This window comes from Salmo salar, chromosome 02 (assembly GCF_965601325.2).
Source record: "Salmo salar chromosome 02, fSalSal1, whole genome shotgun sequence".
Lineage (NCBI taxonomy): Eukaryota > Metazoa > Chordata > Actinopteri > Salmoniformes > Salmonidae > Salmo > Salmo salar.
In genome coordinates this window covers 88839437-88856053 of record NC_138292.1, presented here as the reverse complement: position 1 = coordinate 88856053, position 16617 = coordinate 88839437, and the positions used below count along the sequence as shown (strand labels likewise).

At 41.3% G+C, this 16617-nt stretch overlaps 2 protein-coding genes across 3 annotated transcripts in view; one reads left to right on the top strand and one right to left on the bottom strand.

Moving 5' to 3' along the window:
- The first annotated feature begins 426 nt into the window (after window positions 1-426).
- On the top strand, window positions 427-16202 carry LOC145864245 (uncharacterized). Its single transcript, XM_082969616.1, has 2 exons — window positions 427-448; window positions 13485-16202. Exons 1-2 carry the CDS (start codon window positions 427-429, stop codon window positions 14426-14428), a joined length of 966 nt encoding a protein of 321 aa, XP_082825742.1. The 3' UTR covers window positions 14429-16202.
- The window catches only part of LOC106600476 (uncharacterized), a 30136-nt gene continuing 27698 nt past the window's right edge, over window positions 14180-16617 (bottom strand). For both annotated transcript variants that reach the window (XM_082969063.1, XM_082969053.1), the window contains one exon: window positions 14180-16362. In XM_082969063.1, coding sequence (XP_082825189.1) covers window positions 16318-16362 — 45 coding nt within the window. In that variant the 3' untranslated portion in view covers window positions 14180-16317. The remainder of the gene's footprint in view (window positions 16363-16617) is intronic.

The following is a 16617-nucleotide window of genomic DNA, read 5'->3' as shown; positions in this document are numbered from 1 at the left end:
TGGCGGTTGGCAACCAACTTTAAGGTGCATTACCACCACCAACTGGACTGTAGTGTGGACCTCAGTTCATCTTTCAGTCACCCATGTGGGTATATGCTCCTAAAAATGGGAGAGGCTGGACTTGCAGTCCGTCGAGAGTCACAAATAGAAGCAAGTTCTATTTTAGCGCCTGGCTACGCAGAAGCTCGTTGGCGCGCGCAAGCAGTGTGGGTGCAATGATTGATTAACATGTATGTGCACATTTATTTTGCAATGCTCGTGCACGTGACACGAGCACTGTGGTCAGCATGTTAGTGGTAGAGCGTGCTCACCCCCTGGACTTTGTGTGGTTCTCATAGTTTCCTAATCACAAACAATGAGTTATTCTTCGGATAGCTTGTCCTGGCTATTGCAATGAGTAAGATGGCTAAAAATGTGACCTAGACAATGAAGGTTAAGCCAGATTCGGGTAAGCAACCATGCCCAAGTGAATAAAGAGATACTCACATTTGTTGTCTTGTATGACTCGGCTAGGTGCATGATTAGGCTGCCCTCGCTCGAATCAGTTCATGTACAAGACTAGGGGACGTCTGGCACTGTTTCCCTGCTAGTCCACCCTCAGGTTCTCATGACAATCATGTTGTTTTCTTTAGGAGGCTTAGTGTTTCTGATAGTGACTTCCTCTACTTGGTGCCCGTACCTCGGCTAAGTCTGAGTTGCGGGACAGGGAGATGGATTGGGTCTTTGGGCGGATCAAACGTCTTGTCTGCCTGAGTGTGATGTGTACGATGTCTGCCCACACTCAACCTAGCTTTGGGGCTGGGGGGGTATATCGTATTTTACTATATACCAGTATTGATGCACGGACCGGTTTGGGTTTTTACTTTACCTTCTATAAGGGTATTTCAATGTTTGGTTTGTTAAATGTGATTTGTTTCATGTCCGTTTTTATAGTTTAGTCCTGCATGTCACTAACCACACCAAGCCCTGCCCCCTGTCACTCAAGGAGAGAGCAGTTACTCAGAGTCATGAGCCCTTTCTTGCTGTTCACTCTGCTTGGTCAGATGGATGTTACAATGTTGGTCTCCACAAGCGTTCTATACACTATTAGTTTGTCTATCTTACTGTCTGTAAACTACTCTCTGCTAGTTTGTCTTTTCTTAGCAAGGTGTTGCTAAAATGTGTTATTCGCTAATGCTAATCACTAACTAATACTGCCTGGTACCAGTGCTGGTGTAGGGCTAGATAAGAATGTTTGTGCAGCGGTATCTTATCAGACAGGAATAAGAGAAGTATGAATATGTTGGCTAGCTAGCTGGCTACATGAAGTAAGAAAACATGTAATGTAAAATCTAATTAGGGTCACCTGGAAACACTGACCAACACTTTGGTTCCTACCATGTCTTATTCTCTGAGGTTAGCCGGCTACATGGTCCAAACACTTAAAAGACACACCCTCGTCCATTTACACGCTGCCCAAACCGGATGTGTCGCGTGTGCGAACGTTGCAAAATCAATTTAAATCAAATCAAATCAAATTTATTTATATAGCCCTTCGTACATCAGCTGATATCTCAAAGTGCTGTACAGAAACCCAGCCTAAAACCCCAAACAGCAAGCAATGCATGTGAAAGAAGCACGGTGGCTAGGAAAAACTCCATAGGAAAAACTCCCTAGAAAGGCCAAAAACCTAGGAAGAAACCTAGAGAGGAACCAGGCTATGAGGGGTGTCCAGTCCTCTTCTGGCTGTGCAGGGTGGATATTATAACAGAACATGGTCAAGATGTTAAAATGTTCATAAATGACCAGCATGGTCAAATAATAATAATCATAGTAGTTGTCAAGGGTGCAACAAGCACGTCCGGTGAACAGGTCAGGGTTCCATAGCCGCAGGCAGAACAGTTGAAACTGGAGCAGCAGCACGGCCAGGTGGACTGGGGACAGCAAGGAGTCATCATACCAGGTAGTCCTGAGGCATGGTCCTAGGGCTCAGGTCCTCCGAGAGAAAGACAGAAAGAGAGAATTAGAGAGAGCATATTTAAATTCACACAGGACACCGGATAAGACAAGAGAAATACTCCAGATGTAACAGACTGACCCTAGCCCCCCGACACATAAACTACTGCAGCATAAATACTGGAGGCTGAGACAGGAGGGATCAGAAGACACTGTGGCCCCATCCGATGATACCACCGGACAGGGCCAAACAGGCAGGATATAACCCCACCCACTTTGCCAAAGCACAGCCCCCACACCACTAGAGGGATGTCTCCAACCACCAACTTACCGTCCTAAGACAAGGCCGAGTATAGCCCACAACGATCTCCGCCATGGCACAACCCAAGGGGGGGCGCCAACCCAGACAGGAAGACCACGTCAGTGACTCAACCCACTCAAGTGACGCACCCCTCCCATGGACGGCATGGAAGAACACCAGTAAGCCAGTGACTCAGCCCCTGTAAAAGGGTTAGAGGCAGAGAATCCCAGTGGAAAGAGGGGAACCGGCAAGGCAGAGACAGCAAGGGCGGTTCGTTGCTCCAGCCTTTCCGTTCACCTTCACACTCCTGGGCCAGACTATACTTAATCATAGGACCTACTGAAGAGATAAGTCTTCAGTAAAGACTTAAAGGTTGAGACTGAGTCTGCGTCTCTCACATTGGTAGGCAGACCATTCCATAAAAATGGAGCTCTATAGGAGAAAGCACATACATGTTATTCAATCATTGCACCCACACTGCTTGCGTGCCAACTAGCGTCTGCGTTGCCAGGCACTAAAATACACGGCCAGGTCTCTGACCTCCTCCCTATAGGCTGTCTTGTCGGTGGTCAGGCCTACCACTGTTGTGTCATCGGCAAACTTAATGATGGTGTTGGAGTCGTGCCTGGCCGTGCAGTCATGAGTGAACAGGGAGTACAGCAGGGGACTGAGCACGCACCCCTGAGGGGCCCCTGTGTTGAGGATCAGCGTGGCGGATATGTTGTTACCTACCCTTACCACCTGGGGGCAGCCCGTCAAGAAGTCCAGGATCCTGTTGCAGAGAGAGGTGTTTAGTTCCAGGGTCCTTAACTTTTTGATGAGCTTTGAGGGCACTATGGTGTTGAACGCTGAGCTGTGTTCCTTTTGTCCAGATGGGAAAGGGCTGTGTGGAGTGCAATAGAGATTGCATCATCTGTGGATCTGTTAGGGCGGTATGCATAATGGAGTGGGTCTAGGGTTTCTGGGATGATGGTGTTTATGTGAGCCAAGTCAGCCTTTCAAAGCACTTCATGGCTACAGACGTGACTGCTATGGGTCGGTAGTCGTCTAGGCAGGTTACCTTAGTGTTCTTGGGCACAAGGATTATGGTGGTCTGCTTAAAATATGTTGGTATTACAGACTCGGACAGGGAGAGGTTGAAAATGTCAGTGAAGACACTTGCCAGTTGGTCAGCGCATGCTTGCAGTACACATCCTGGTAATCCGTCTGGCCCTGCGGCCTTGTGAATGTTAACCTGTTTAAAAGTCTTACTCACATCTGCTGCGGAGAGTGTGATCACACAGTCTTCCGGAACAGCTGGTGCTCTCATGCATGTTTTAGTGTTATTTGCCTCGAAGCGAGCATAGTAGTTTAGCTCGTCTGGTAGGCTCGTGTCACTGGGCAGCTGTCAGCTGTGCTTCCCTTTGTAGTCTAATGGTTATGCAAGCCCTGCCACATCTGACGAGCGTCAGAGCCGGTGTAATACGATTCGATCTTAGTCCTGTATTTACGCTTTTTCTGTTTGATGGTTTGTCGGAGGGCATAGCGGGATTTCTTATAAGCTTCCTGGGTTAGAGTCCCACTCCTTGAAAGCGGAAGCTCTAACCTTTAGCTCAGTGCAGATGTTGCCTGTAATCCATGGCTTCTGGTTGGGGTGTGGGGACAACGTTATCGATGCACTTATTGATGAAGCCAGTGACTGATGTGGTGTACTCCTCAATGCCATCGGAAGAATCCCAGAACATTTTCCAGTCTGTGCTGCAAAACAGTCTTGTAGCTTGACCAGTTTTTTATTGATCTAGTCACTGGTGCTTCCTGCTTTAGTTTTCGCTTGTAAGCAGGAATTAGGAGGATAGAATTATAGTCAAATTTGCCAATTGGAGGGTGAGGGAGAGCTTTGTATGTGTCTCTGTGTGTGGAGTAATGGTGGTCTAGAGCTTTGTGACATGCTGGTAGAAATGAAGAAAAAAACGGATTTGAGTTTCCCGGCATTAAAGTCCCCGACCACTAGGAGCGCCGCCTGTAGATGAGCGTTTTCCTGTTTGCTTATGACCTTATACAGCTCTTTGAGTGTGGTCTTAGTACCAGCATCGGTTTGTGGTGGTAAATAGACAGCTACGAAAAATACAGATGAAAACTCTCTTGGTAAATAGTGTGGTCTACAGCTTATCATGTGGCTCTCTACCTCAGGCGAGCAAAACCTTGAAACTTCCTTAGATTTTGTGCACCAGCTGTTGTTTACAAATATACATACAGTGGCAAGAAAAAGTATGTGAACCCTTTGGAATTACCTGGATTTCTGCATAAATTGGTCATAAAATTTGATCTGATCTTCATCTAAGTCACAACAATAGACAAACAGAGTCTGTTTAAACTAATAACACACAAACAATTATACGTTTTCATGTCTTAATTAAACACACCGTGTAAACATTCACAGTGCAGGGTGGGAAAAGTATGTGAACCCTTGGATTTAATAACTGGTTGACCCTCCTTTGGCAGCAATAATCTCAACCAAATGTTTTTTGAAGTTGCGGATCAGACCTGCACAACGGTCAGGAAGAATTTTGGACCATTCCTCTTTACAAAACTGTTTCAGTTCAGCAATATTCTTGGGATGTCTGGTGTGAACCGCTCTCTTGAGGTCATCCCACTGCATCTCAGTCGGGTTGAGGTCAGGACTATGACTGGGCCACTTCTGTTGAAGCCATTCTGTTGTTGATTTACTTCTGTGTTTTGGGTCGTTGTCTTATTGCATCACTCAACTACTGCTGAGCTTCAATTGGCAGACAGAGAGCCTTACATTCTCCTGCAAAATATCTTGATAAACTTGGGAATTAGTTTTTCCATCGATGATAGCAAGCTGTCCAGGTCCTGAGGCAGCAAAGCAGCCCCAAACCATGATTCTCCCTCCACCATACTTTACAGTTGGGATAAGTTTTTAATGTATTTTTTTCTCCACACATAGTGGTGTGTGTTCCTTGCAAACAACTGAACTGTAGTTTCATCTGTCCACATAATATTTTGCCAGTAGTACTGTGGAAAATCCAGGCGCACTTTTGCAAACTTCAGACGTGCAGCAGTTTTTTTCTTTTTTTTGGACAACAGTGGCTTCTTCCGTAGTCTCCTGCTATGAACACCATTCTTGTTTAGTGTTTTACATATCGTAGACTCGTCAACAGAGATGTTAACATGTTCTAGAGATTACTGTAAGTCTTTAGCTGCCACTCTAGGATTCTTCTTAACCTCATTGAGCATTCTGCACTGTGCTCTTGCAGTCATCTTTGCAGTATGGCCACTCCTAGGGAGAGTAGCAACAGTGCTGAACTTTCTCCATGTATAGACAATGTGTCTTACCGTGGACTGATGAACATCAATGACCTGCCTCGTTGATAGTGCTGTTAAGGCAGAGCAGCACTTTATTATTGACTTCTCCCCTTGACAGTTTACAATCCAGGGTTACACCAAAGAGTTTAGTCACCTCAACTTGCTCAATTTACACATTATTCATTACAACATTGAGTTGAGGTTTACCGTTTAGTGAATGATTTGTACAATGCTTTTAGTTTTTGTAATATTTAGGACTAACTTATTCCTTGCCACCCATTCTGGAACTAGCTGAAGCTCTTTGTTAAGTGTTGCTGTCATTTCAGTTGCTGTGGTAGCTGACGTGTATAGTGTTGAGTCATCCACATACATAGACACACTGGCTTTACTCAAAGAGCAAGGGGCCTAAACAGCTACCCTGGGGAATTCCTGCTTCTACCTGGATTATGTTTGAGAGGCTTCCATTAAAGAATACCCTCTGTGTTCTGTTAGACAAGTAACTCTTTATCCACAATATAGCAGGAGGTGTAAAGCCGTAACACATACGTTTTTCCAGCAGCAGACTATGATCGATAATGTCAAAAGCCACACTGAAGTCTAACAAAACAGCCCCACAATCTTTTTATCATCAATTTCTCATCAGTCATTTGTGTAAGTGCTTGTTGAATGTCTGTAATCATGGCCAAGTGTGGCCTGATATCATTGGTCAATTTACAGATATAAATAGAACATATAAAACATAAATGGATAGCATACGGTCATAGATACAATTTGGCTCCATAGACCTAGAAACATTTACAATGAATAGCAATATTTCAATAATGGCTACGTTGAGACCGACGGGAGCAAAGGTCTTTAAATTAAAGATCCAGGCAGGCTCTTGTTTTAACGAGACAATTTTTTCTATTCAGATCTCTGAAATGCTCTCTAACTACGTAACATTTAGTGCCTCCTTATATTACGCTGGGAAAACAGTTTTCATGGACACAGAAATCTTAAATAATTTCAGAGTTTTCTAAATCCAATGGTTTTAACTGAGAGTCACCTTAACTTTATTGACAACACCCAAATGGATTCTGTCATTAATGTGGTTCTTCAATAATTACACATAATTCTTAATACTGTAGCTGTTTAGTTACAGTCACATGTTCAACTATCATCAGCTGATCCAGGAAATCATTTTCTGAATGACAGTCACATGACAAACATCACGACATGCAACAACAACCAAAGTGCTTCTTCATTCATTACTCTGGTAAAGACAGTTATGCCGTGCTCCACGTTGTATCCAACATCCCTAACAAATTGGTGTTTATAATGTTATTGTCTGCTTGATTTATAGTAGTGTGTAGAGAACTGTTCCTTGATGGATAGGCTATTGTACAACACACAGAGCTATTTTCCTTTATTCAGGACATTTAGAATGACAACACATTACAGAGTAGCCTAATGGGATTATTCACAAAATTATCTGGTTATAAAATGTCATGACAAAGACATTTTAGTTTCCATGTTTCACCTGAAATGATTTATAGTCCTAGGTCTATGTTGTTGTTAGGTGAAGTTATGGGTCCTACAGTAGGTCTGTGTTGTTGTTAGGTGAAGTTATGGGTCCTACAGTAGGTCTATGTTGTAGAGGTCGACCGATTAATCGGAATGGCCGATTTAATTAGGGCCGATTTCAAGTTTTCATAACAATCGGAAATCGGTATTTTTGGACGCCGATTTGGCAGAATTTTTTTTTTGACCTTTATTTAACTAGGCAAGTCAGTTAAGAACACATTCTTATTTTCAATGACGGCCTAGGAACGGTGGGTTAACTGCCTTGTTCAGGGGCAGAACGACAGAGTTTTACCTTGTCAGCTCAGGGATTCAATCTTGCAACCTTACAGTTAACTAGTCCAACGCTCTAACCACCTGCTTTACATTGCACTCCACGAGGTTACACGAATGCAGTAAGAAGCTAAGGTAAGTTGCTAGCTAGCATTAAACTTATCTTATAAAAAACAATCAATCAATCATAATCACTAGTTAACTACACATGGTTGATGATATTACTAGTTTATCTAGCCTGTCCTGCGTTGCATATAATCGCTTAGGTACACGTTGCTCCAACCATAAACATCAATGCCTTTCTTAAAATCAATACACAAGTATATATTTTTAAACCTGCATATTTAGTTAATATTGCCTGCTAACATTAATTTATTTTAACTAGGGAAAGTGTGTCACTTCTCTTGCAAACAGAGTCAGGGTATATGCAGCAGTTTGGGCCGCCTGGCTCGTTGCGAACTGTGAAGACTATTTCTTCCTAACAAAGACAGCCAACGGGGGATGATTTAACCTCTTACATCTAGACGTTCCGCTAGCGGAACACCTGCTCCAATATCCAATGATGGGCGTGGCGCGAAATACAAACTCCTCTAAAATACAAAAACTTCAATTTTTCAAACATATGACTATTTCACAGCATTTTAAAGATAAGACTCTCCTTTATCTAACCACACTGTCCGATTTCAAAAAGGCTTTACAACGAAAGCAAAACATTAGATTATGTCAGCAGAGTACCAAGCCAGAAATAATCAGACACCCATTTTTCAAGCTAGCATATAATGTCACAAAAACCCAGAAGACAGCTAAATGCAGCACTAACCTTTTATGATCTTCATCAGATGACAACCCTAGGACATTATGTTATACAATACATGCATGTTTTGTTCAATCAAGTTCATATTTATATCAAAAACCAGCTTTTTACATTAGCATGTGACGTTCAGAACTAGCATACCCCCCGCAAACTTCCGGGGAATTCGCTAACATTTTACTAAATTACTCACGATAAACGTTCACAAAAAGCATAACAATTATTTTAATAATTATAGATACAGACCTCCTCTATGCACTCGATATGTCCGATTTTAAAATAGCTTTTTGGTGAAAGCACATTTTGCAATATTCTAAGTACATAGCCCGGCATCACAGGGCTAGCTATTTAGACACCCAGCAGGTTTAGCACTCATCAAAGTCAGATTTACTGTAAGAAAAATGTTATTACCTTTGTTGTCTTCGTCAGAATGCACTCCCAGGACTTCTACTTCAATAACAAATGTTGGTTTGGTCCAAAATAATCCATCGTTATATCCAAACAGCGACGTTTTGTTCGTGCGTTCTAGACACTATCCTAAAGGGTAACTAAGGGTGACGAGCATGGCGCAATTCGTGACAAAAGAATTCTAAATATTCCATTACCGTACTTCGAAGCATGTCAACCGCTGTTTAAAATCAATTTTTATGCCATTTTTCTCATAAAAAAGTGATAATATTCCGACCGGGAATCTGCGTTTAGATAAACAGACAAAGGAAAAGAAAGCATTCGGTCGAAGCGGGCACACGCCTAAGCCCATAGTACTCTGAGTGGCCACTTGCCAAAAGTGATAAAGTGTTTAAGCCAGAGCCTGCCTCGATATCGTTCAACTTTTTCCCAGGCTCTGAGACCCTATGGAAGACGTAGGAAGTGTCACGTTATTGCACAGATCCTGAGTCTTCAATAAAAAGAGCCAAGATGAAACACTACTTCTCAGACAGGCCACTTCCTGCTTGAAATCTTCTCAGGTTTTGGCCTGCCATAGGAGTTCTGTTATACTCACAGACACCATTCAAACAGTTTTAGAAACTTTAGGGTGTTTTCTATCCAAAGCCAATAATTATATGCATATTCTAGTTACTGGGCAGGAGTAGTTACCAGATTAAATCGGGTACGTTTTTTATCCAGCCGTGTCAATACTGCCCCCTAGCCCTAACAGGTTAATGACCTAAGGCTTGTATTTCTGTGTGTTATTATGTTATAATTAAGTCTATGATTTGATAGGGCAGTCTGACTGAGCGGTGGTAGGCAGCAGCAGGCTCGTAAGCATTCATTCAAAATAGCACTTTCGTGCGTTTTGCCAGCAGCTCTTCGCAATGCTTCAAGCATTGTGCTGTTTATGACTTCAAGCCTGTCAACTCCCGAGATTAGGCTGGTGTAACCAATGTGAAATGGCTAGCTAGTTAGCCGGGTGTGCGCTAATAGCGTTTCAAACGTCACTCGCTCTGAGACTTGGAGTGGTTGTTTCCCCTTCCTCTACGTGGGTAACGCTGCTTCGAGGGTGGCTGTTGTCGATGTGTTCCTGGTTCAAGCCCAGGTAGGAGCGAGGAGAGGGACGGAAGCTATACTGTTACACTGGCAATACTAAAGTGCCTATAAGAACATCCAATAGTCAAAGGTATGTGAAATACAAATCGTATAGAGAGAAATAGTCTTATAATTCCTATATCTACAACCTAAAACATCTTACCTGGGAATATTGAAGACTCACGTTAAAAGGAACCACCAGCTTTCATATGTTCTGAGCAAGGAACTTAAACGTTAGCTTTTTTACATGGCACATATTGGACTTTTACTTTCTTCTCCAACACTTTGTTTTTGCATTATTTAACCTGTTAGGGCTAGGGGGCAGTATTGACACGGCTGGATAAAAAACATACCCGATTTAATCTGGTTACCACTCCTACCCAGTAACTAGAATATGCATATACTTATTACATATGGATAGAAAACACCCTAAATTTTCTAAAACTGTTTGAATGGTGTCTGTGAGTGTAACAGAACTCAAATGGCAGGTAAAAAACTGAGAGATTCCTTTACAGGAAGTGGCCTGTCTGACCATTTCTTGAACTTCTTTTCCATCTCTATCATTTACTAAGGATCTCTGCTCTAACGTGACACTTCCCACGTCGTCCATAGGCGCTCAGAGCCCGAGAAAAAACAGAATGTCGTCATTCCAGCCCCAGGCTGAAACACATTATCGCCTTTCTCAAGTGGCCGATCAAGGGACACTGGGCTTATGCGCATGACCCGACCGCCCCCGCCTTTGGGATTTTTTCCTCTGTTTGCCGAAAAGGAGATTCCCTGTCGGAATATTATCGCTTTTCTACGAGAAAAATGTCGTAAAAATTGATTTTAAACAGCGGTTGACATGCTTCGAAGTACGGTAATGGAATATTTATAATTTTATTGTCACGAATTGCGCCATGCGCGCGACACTTCTTTACTATTTCGGATAGTGTCTGGAACGCACGAACAAAACGCCGCTATTCGGATATAACGATGGATTATTTTGGACCAAACCAACATTTGTTATTGAAGTAGCAGTCCTGGGTGTGCATTCTGACGAAGACAACAAAAGGTAATCAAACTTTTATAATAGTAAATATGATTATGGTGAGTGCTAAACTTGCCGGGTGTCTAAATAGCGAGCCCGTGATGCCTGGGCTATGTACTTAGAATATTGCAAAATGTGCTTTCACCAAAAAGCTATTTTAAAATCGGACATATCGAGTGCATAGAGGAGGTCTGTATCTATAATTATTAAAATAATTGTTATGCTTTTTGTGAACGTTTATCGTGAGTAATTTAGTAAAATGTTAGCGAATTCCCCGGAAGTTTGCGGGGGGTATGCTAGTTCTGAACGTCACATGCTAATGTAAAAAGCTGGTTTTTGATATAAATATGAACTTGATTGAACAAAACATGCATGTATTGTATAACATAATGTCCTAGGGTTGTCATCTGATGAAGATCATCAAAGGTGAGTGCTGCATTTAGCTGTCTTCTGGGTTTTGGTGACATTATATGCTGGCTTGAAAAATGGGTGTCTGATTATTTCTGGCTTGGTTCTCTGCTGACATAATCTAATGTTTTGCTTTCGTTGTAAAGCCTTTTTGAAATCGGACAGTGTGGTTAGATTAACGAGAGTCTTGTCTTTAAATAGCTGTAAAATAGTCATATGTTTGAGAAATTGAAGTAATAGGATTTTTAAGGTTTTGAAAATCGCGCCACAGGCTGCCAGTGGCTGTTAGCAAGCGTCCCACCTAGCCCATAGAGGTTAAACCAAATTGAACATGTTTCATTATTTATTTGAGGCTAAATAGATTTTATTGCTGTATTATATTAAGTTAAAATAGGTGTTCATTCAGTATTGTTGTAATTGTCATTATTACAAATAAATAAATAATAATAATAATAAGAAAAAAAGGCCTATTAATCGGTACCGGCTTTTTTTGGTCCTCCAATAATCGGTATCGGCGTTGAAAAATCATAATCGCTCGACCTCTACTATGTTGTTGTTAAGTTATGGGTCCTACAGTAGGTCTATGTTATTGTTAGGTGAAGTTATGGGCCAATTTGTTAAACACTTAGTGTACAAACCCTTATTGTCAGGCTGATGGCAAAGCTAGCCAAAGAGCATTTTACTGGTTGAAGTGTTTAACCTCTCTGGGACATGTGGGACTCAATGTTACACAATACATGTATGATTTGTTCGATAAAGTTATTATTTATATCCATAAACCCCATTTTACATTGGCGTGTGATGTTCAGAAAATGTATTGCCTCCAAAACTTCCGCTGAAGTTATTGAAAGCATTATAGATACACTTCTCCTTAATGCATCCGCTGTGTCAGATTTCAAAATAGCTTTACGGTGAAAGCACATTGTTCAATATTCTGAATACAGAGCTCAGCCATCAAAGCAAGCTATACAGTTACCCGCCAAGTTCTGGAGTCAACTAAACTCAGAAATAGTATTATAAATCTTCACTTACCTTTGCTGATCTTCGTCGGAATGCACTCCCAGGACTCCCACTTCCACAATAAATGTTCGATAAACATATTTATGTCCAAATTCCTCCGTTTTGTTTGCGCATTCAGATCACTAATCCAAAGGCATAATGCATGAGCGCAAAACCTGACACGAAAAGTCAAATAGTTCCATTACCGTTCGTAGAAACATGTCAAACGATGTTTACAATCAATTCTTAGGGTCTTTTTAACATAAATCTTCGATAATATTCCAACCGGACAATAGCGTATTCATTACAGAGGAAAAAGAAGGAGCGTGTGTGAAGGAGCCTGTGTGAGCGCGCAGTAAACAACTCGTTGGTCCCAGGCTTGAGACAGCTCTTATTCTCTGCCCAGTAACAGTAGAAGCATGAAACAAGGTTCTAAAGACTGTTGACATCTAGTGGAAGCCTTAGGAAGTGCAAAATGACCCCACAGACACTGTAGTTTGGAAAGGCAATCAGTTGAAAAACTACAACCCATTGCCTGGTTGGATTTTTTCTCAGATTTTTGCCTGCCATATGAGTTCTGTTATACTCACAGACATCATTCAAACAGTTTTAGAAACTTCAGAGTGTTTTCTATCCAAATCTACTAATAATATGCATATCCAACCTTCTGGGCCCAAGTAGCAGGCAGTTTAAGTTGGGCACATTATTCATCTGAATTTCCGAATACTGCCCCGTCACCAAGAAGTATAAAGTAGTTGATATGTGACAATAACACAAACATATTAAGCAGGACATTCAAGCGAGCCTCACAATTATAATCTAAAAGTAATGTGAAATGCACTCATAAGCAACCTGGAAATGGAGGCTATTTTTGCTGTCAGCCTATGAGAACTCCCCTGAGTTTTCCCCCACGGTGGTGAATTAGCGAATAGACACAGAACTTAATGTGAGTTTCCTTGAGTAGCACTCCTGATAGTGCGCTGTAATATTCAGAATACATTGTGAAACCTAAAATCTTCACTCACCATTTTTGTACCAGGCAGATATACTACATCCATAACAAGTGGTTTCCTCATTAGCAGGGAGGAGTTTCTGCAATCAAATTGAGTATGCATCGCCCTCATGCCGCAATTTAAGCAAACACAGAAAGGGGCCATTATTGGAGACCAATAGTTGTCTGGCACACTACTTAGGATTTCTACTAATGTGAAAACAAGACTAAATATAACTATTGTTGCTATCTTGACAGTCTTGTCAAAGCATTTAACAAACGTCAATTGTTGTACAACTTCATGGGTATGCTCTGGGCATCACCTTGTACCTCAAATAAACAGTGGATTTCTGCTGTTGTGGGCCTTTTAACCATCTGTCTGACTTTGATGTTCACACAGGAGAGAGACGTGACTATCGTGGATCCTCTGGGGAGCCTCAACAACATCATGATGCTGATGAGGCAGAGAGTCTCTCCAGATCAGAACTCCTCAAGAAACACCAGCAGAGATTTATAGGGAAGAAATCTCACTGCTGCTCTGACTGTGGGAAAAGATTCAACTCTTCATCAGACCTTAAAATACATCAAAGAATTCACACAGGAGAGAAACCTTATAGCTGTGATCACTGTGGGAAGAGTTTTTCTACATCTAGCTATCTAACTATACACCAGAGAATACACACAGGAGAGAAACCATATAGCTGTAGTCAATGTGGGAAGAGTTTTATTCGGCTACAAACCCTGAAATCACACCATAGAATACATACTGGAGAGAAACCTTTTGGCTGTGATTACTGTGAGAAGAGTTTTTCTACATCTAGCTATCAAATTATACACCAGAGAACACACACAGGAGAGAAACCATATAGCTGTAGTCAATGTGGGAAGTGTTTTACTCACATCAAAAGCCTGATAGTACACCAGCGGACACACACAGGAGAGAAACCTTATAGCTGTGATCAATGTGGAAAGAGTTTTTCTACATCTAGCTATGTAACTATACACCAGAGAACACATACAGGAGAGAAACCATATAGGTGTAGTCAATGTGGGAAGAGTTTTAATCAGCTGAACAGCCTGATAGTACACCAGCGGATACACACAGGAGAGAAACGTTATAGCTGTGATCAATGTGGGAAGCGTTTTACTACATCTAGCTGTCTGAATGCACACCAGAGAACACACACAGGAGAGAAATCTCTTAGCTGTAATCAATGTGGGAAGAGATACTCTGATAAAAGATCTCTGATTAAACATCAGAAAATACATGAAGGAGTTGTTTTATGATTTCAATGAAATAATGTCTCAATGTAGAATGTTTTTACATTGTAGTAGGAGTATTTGAATGAATGTCAGAATGTAGAACCCTAAACGTTTGCCCCCTGTTCAATTGATTTTAGTCTCGGGGAAAATCCAGGCTCTGAATTGAAAGAGTACTATTTTTTTACAAAAAGTGACAAACAAAAAACTTGTTAAACTTATCGCTAAATCTTAATCTTAAGCTTATCGTTAAAAGATATCTCCAATTTCCATGTGTTTTGTTTAGTTGTGTTACAACCTGATTTCCCCCCTAATTGATATCAGTGATTTATTGCTACTTGTCAAAACAACAGCGTTTCTGGTGTTTGTGCAGTTTATAAGGTGCTTGTTTAAAAAAATATGATTATTTTGGCAGATGTTTGTGTGTCAATAGCACATGTTATGTTTAGGTTTTCAATTTATCCCAAACTATTTCTGCATATTGGTTATTGATTTAGACACATTAAAACTGTGTTTTGACACTGGGGCTATCCCACCTAGCAAAATGTCATTGAAAAGACGTTGAAAATAAGACTATGCAATCAAATATTTTCTATTTACAATTCATGTAACATTTAGTAATGATAATTATTTATGCAACCAACTGATAATTTTTGGGTACAATTATATTGACATTGTTGCCCTGCTTTTATAATATCAGGGTTCATTCTCAGATGTGCCAAACCAAATGTACTAGAGCATGACATTGGGGACTGGGGCCCGATCCATCAACATGCCTATCTAGTGAACCCTGAAAAGAGAGAGAAGCTCTGTAGTGAGGTGGAAAGTTTCTACGGATATTGCAGGAGTTTACTCTTGAAATCAGACATGTCTGTGGTAAGAACAACTTAGTTGCTGATTGTCTCAAGGGTGGGCAGTTAAAAAGTTTTGCGTTTAGCCAGTGCTTTGTTAAGATCACAATTTATTTTGACTGTATGTTTTTCCGTATTGGAGATGAGGTTTGTTTGGGCTCCTTCCAAGGGGATGAGAGTTCTAGAAGCTAGTGAATTTTGGTAAATTTTTTTGTTTTTAATTGTTGACAGCCAGTAGACACCATGTTTATATTGGTGAAGGTGAAGCATCGTAGTTGATTATAATGTGAATTTGAAGGTGTTTTCTGTTGGTGGTAAGCATTCTATTAAGGAAGGTGTTACATTCTTTGTTTTTTTCATTTATGTTTTGAGGTTGGACGTTAGCTCGTTAGCACGTAGGACGCACTGATTGGTGTCACCTCGTTAGTCAGTATGTGTTACACCTGTGCTGGCTTGTCCATCTCGTTAGTGGGAAGGTGTTTCACCTGAGCTGGTCCAGGTTCTATTTAAGAGTGTCTGGCCCAGTGCTCCAGTTGTCTTGATAGATGTGGAGAGTCAACACCTTTAGTTGCTCCACCTTTTTGGTTTGCTTCCTGTCTTTAAGTTTGGTGTGGGTTTTTCTTTTGTTTTCCTCTTCTTGAGCAGATTTAGTGGGTCTCATGGCGGGTGTCTTTTAGGTCCCAGTTGTTGTTACTAGTCAACTTTCAGTGGACACCCCCATAGTGTCTTTCAGAGACCCTCCTAAAAAACAAGCTTATATTTTGGGTTGGATATTGCATCCAATTAATATTTTAATCAATGACATTTCCTTAGAATGTTCATTAGTCTTTCAGTTGTTAGTCTTCTGTTTGTTGTGTACTAGATATTTCTGTTTTTTCCTGTGAAGCCATTGTGTTGCATCCATGTCTGAAATGTGCTGTATAAATGAAGCTTGATTTGATTTCAACAAATTAACCCAATAACTGACCAATCGACACTCTTTTCCAGCCTGCTGAAGGCGTGGTGGAGTGGTAAACACCACCCGCAGCTCTACCAGGGGCTTGAGGTGGTCTCCCACAGCTATGCTTATGTCATGTTCTGTGGCTTTGCCGTTCCATTTCTTGACTGTCCCTGCAACACAGAAAGAAACACATTTAGTCATATTATATAAAACACTCAAAGTAATGGATATGGAGCATCTATGGCCTCAGTTACACCTGGCACCTTAATGTGACTTCTGTCATCCGATCACTCCAAGCTGCATTAGGTTCAGATCTACCAGGATGGGCCTTTGACATAGTCAGGCTACTGAATATGCATAAGCAATATCAAAAGATGAGTGGGGAAAAGTACATTTTACACAAGTGACCTTCATAATAAATCCAA

Coding starts and splice junctions, on each gene's coding strand:
- LOC145864245 (XM_082969616.1), top strand. CDS start 427: ATGAAGGTTAAGCCAGATTCGG. Junction 449..13,484: donor GAAGGTTAAGCCAGATTCGG/GTAAGCAACCAT, acceptor TCAAATAAACAG/TGGATTTCTGCTGTTGTGGG.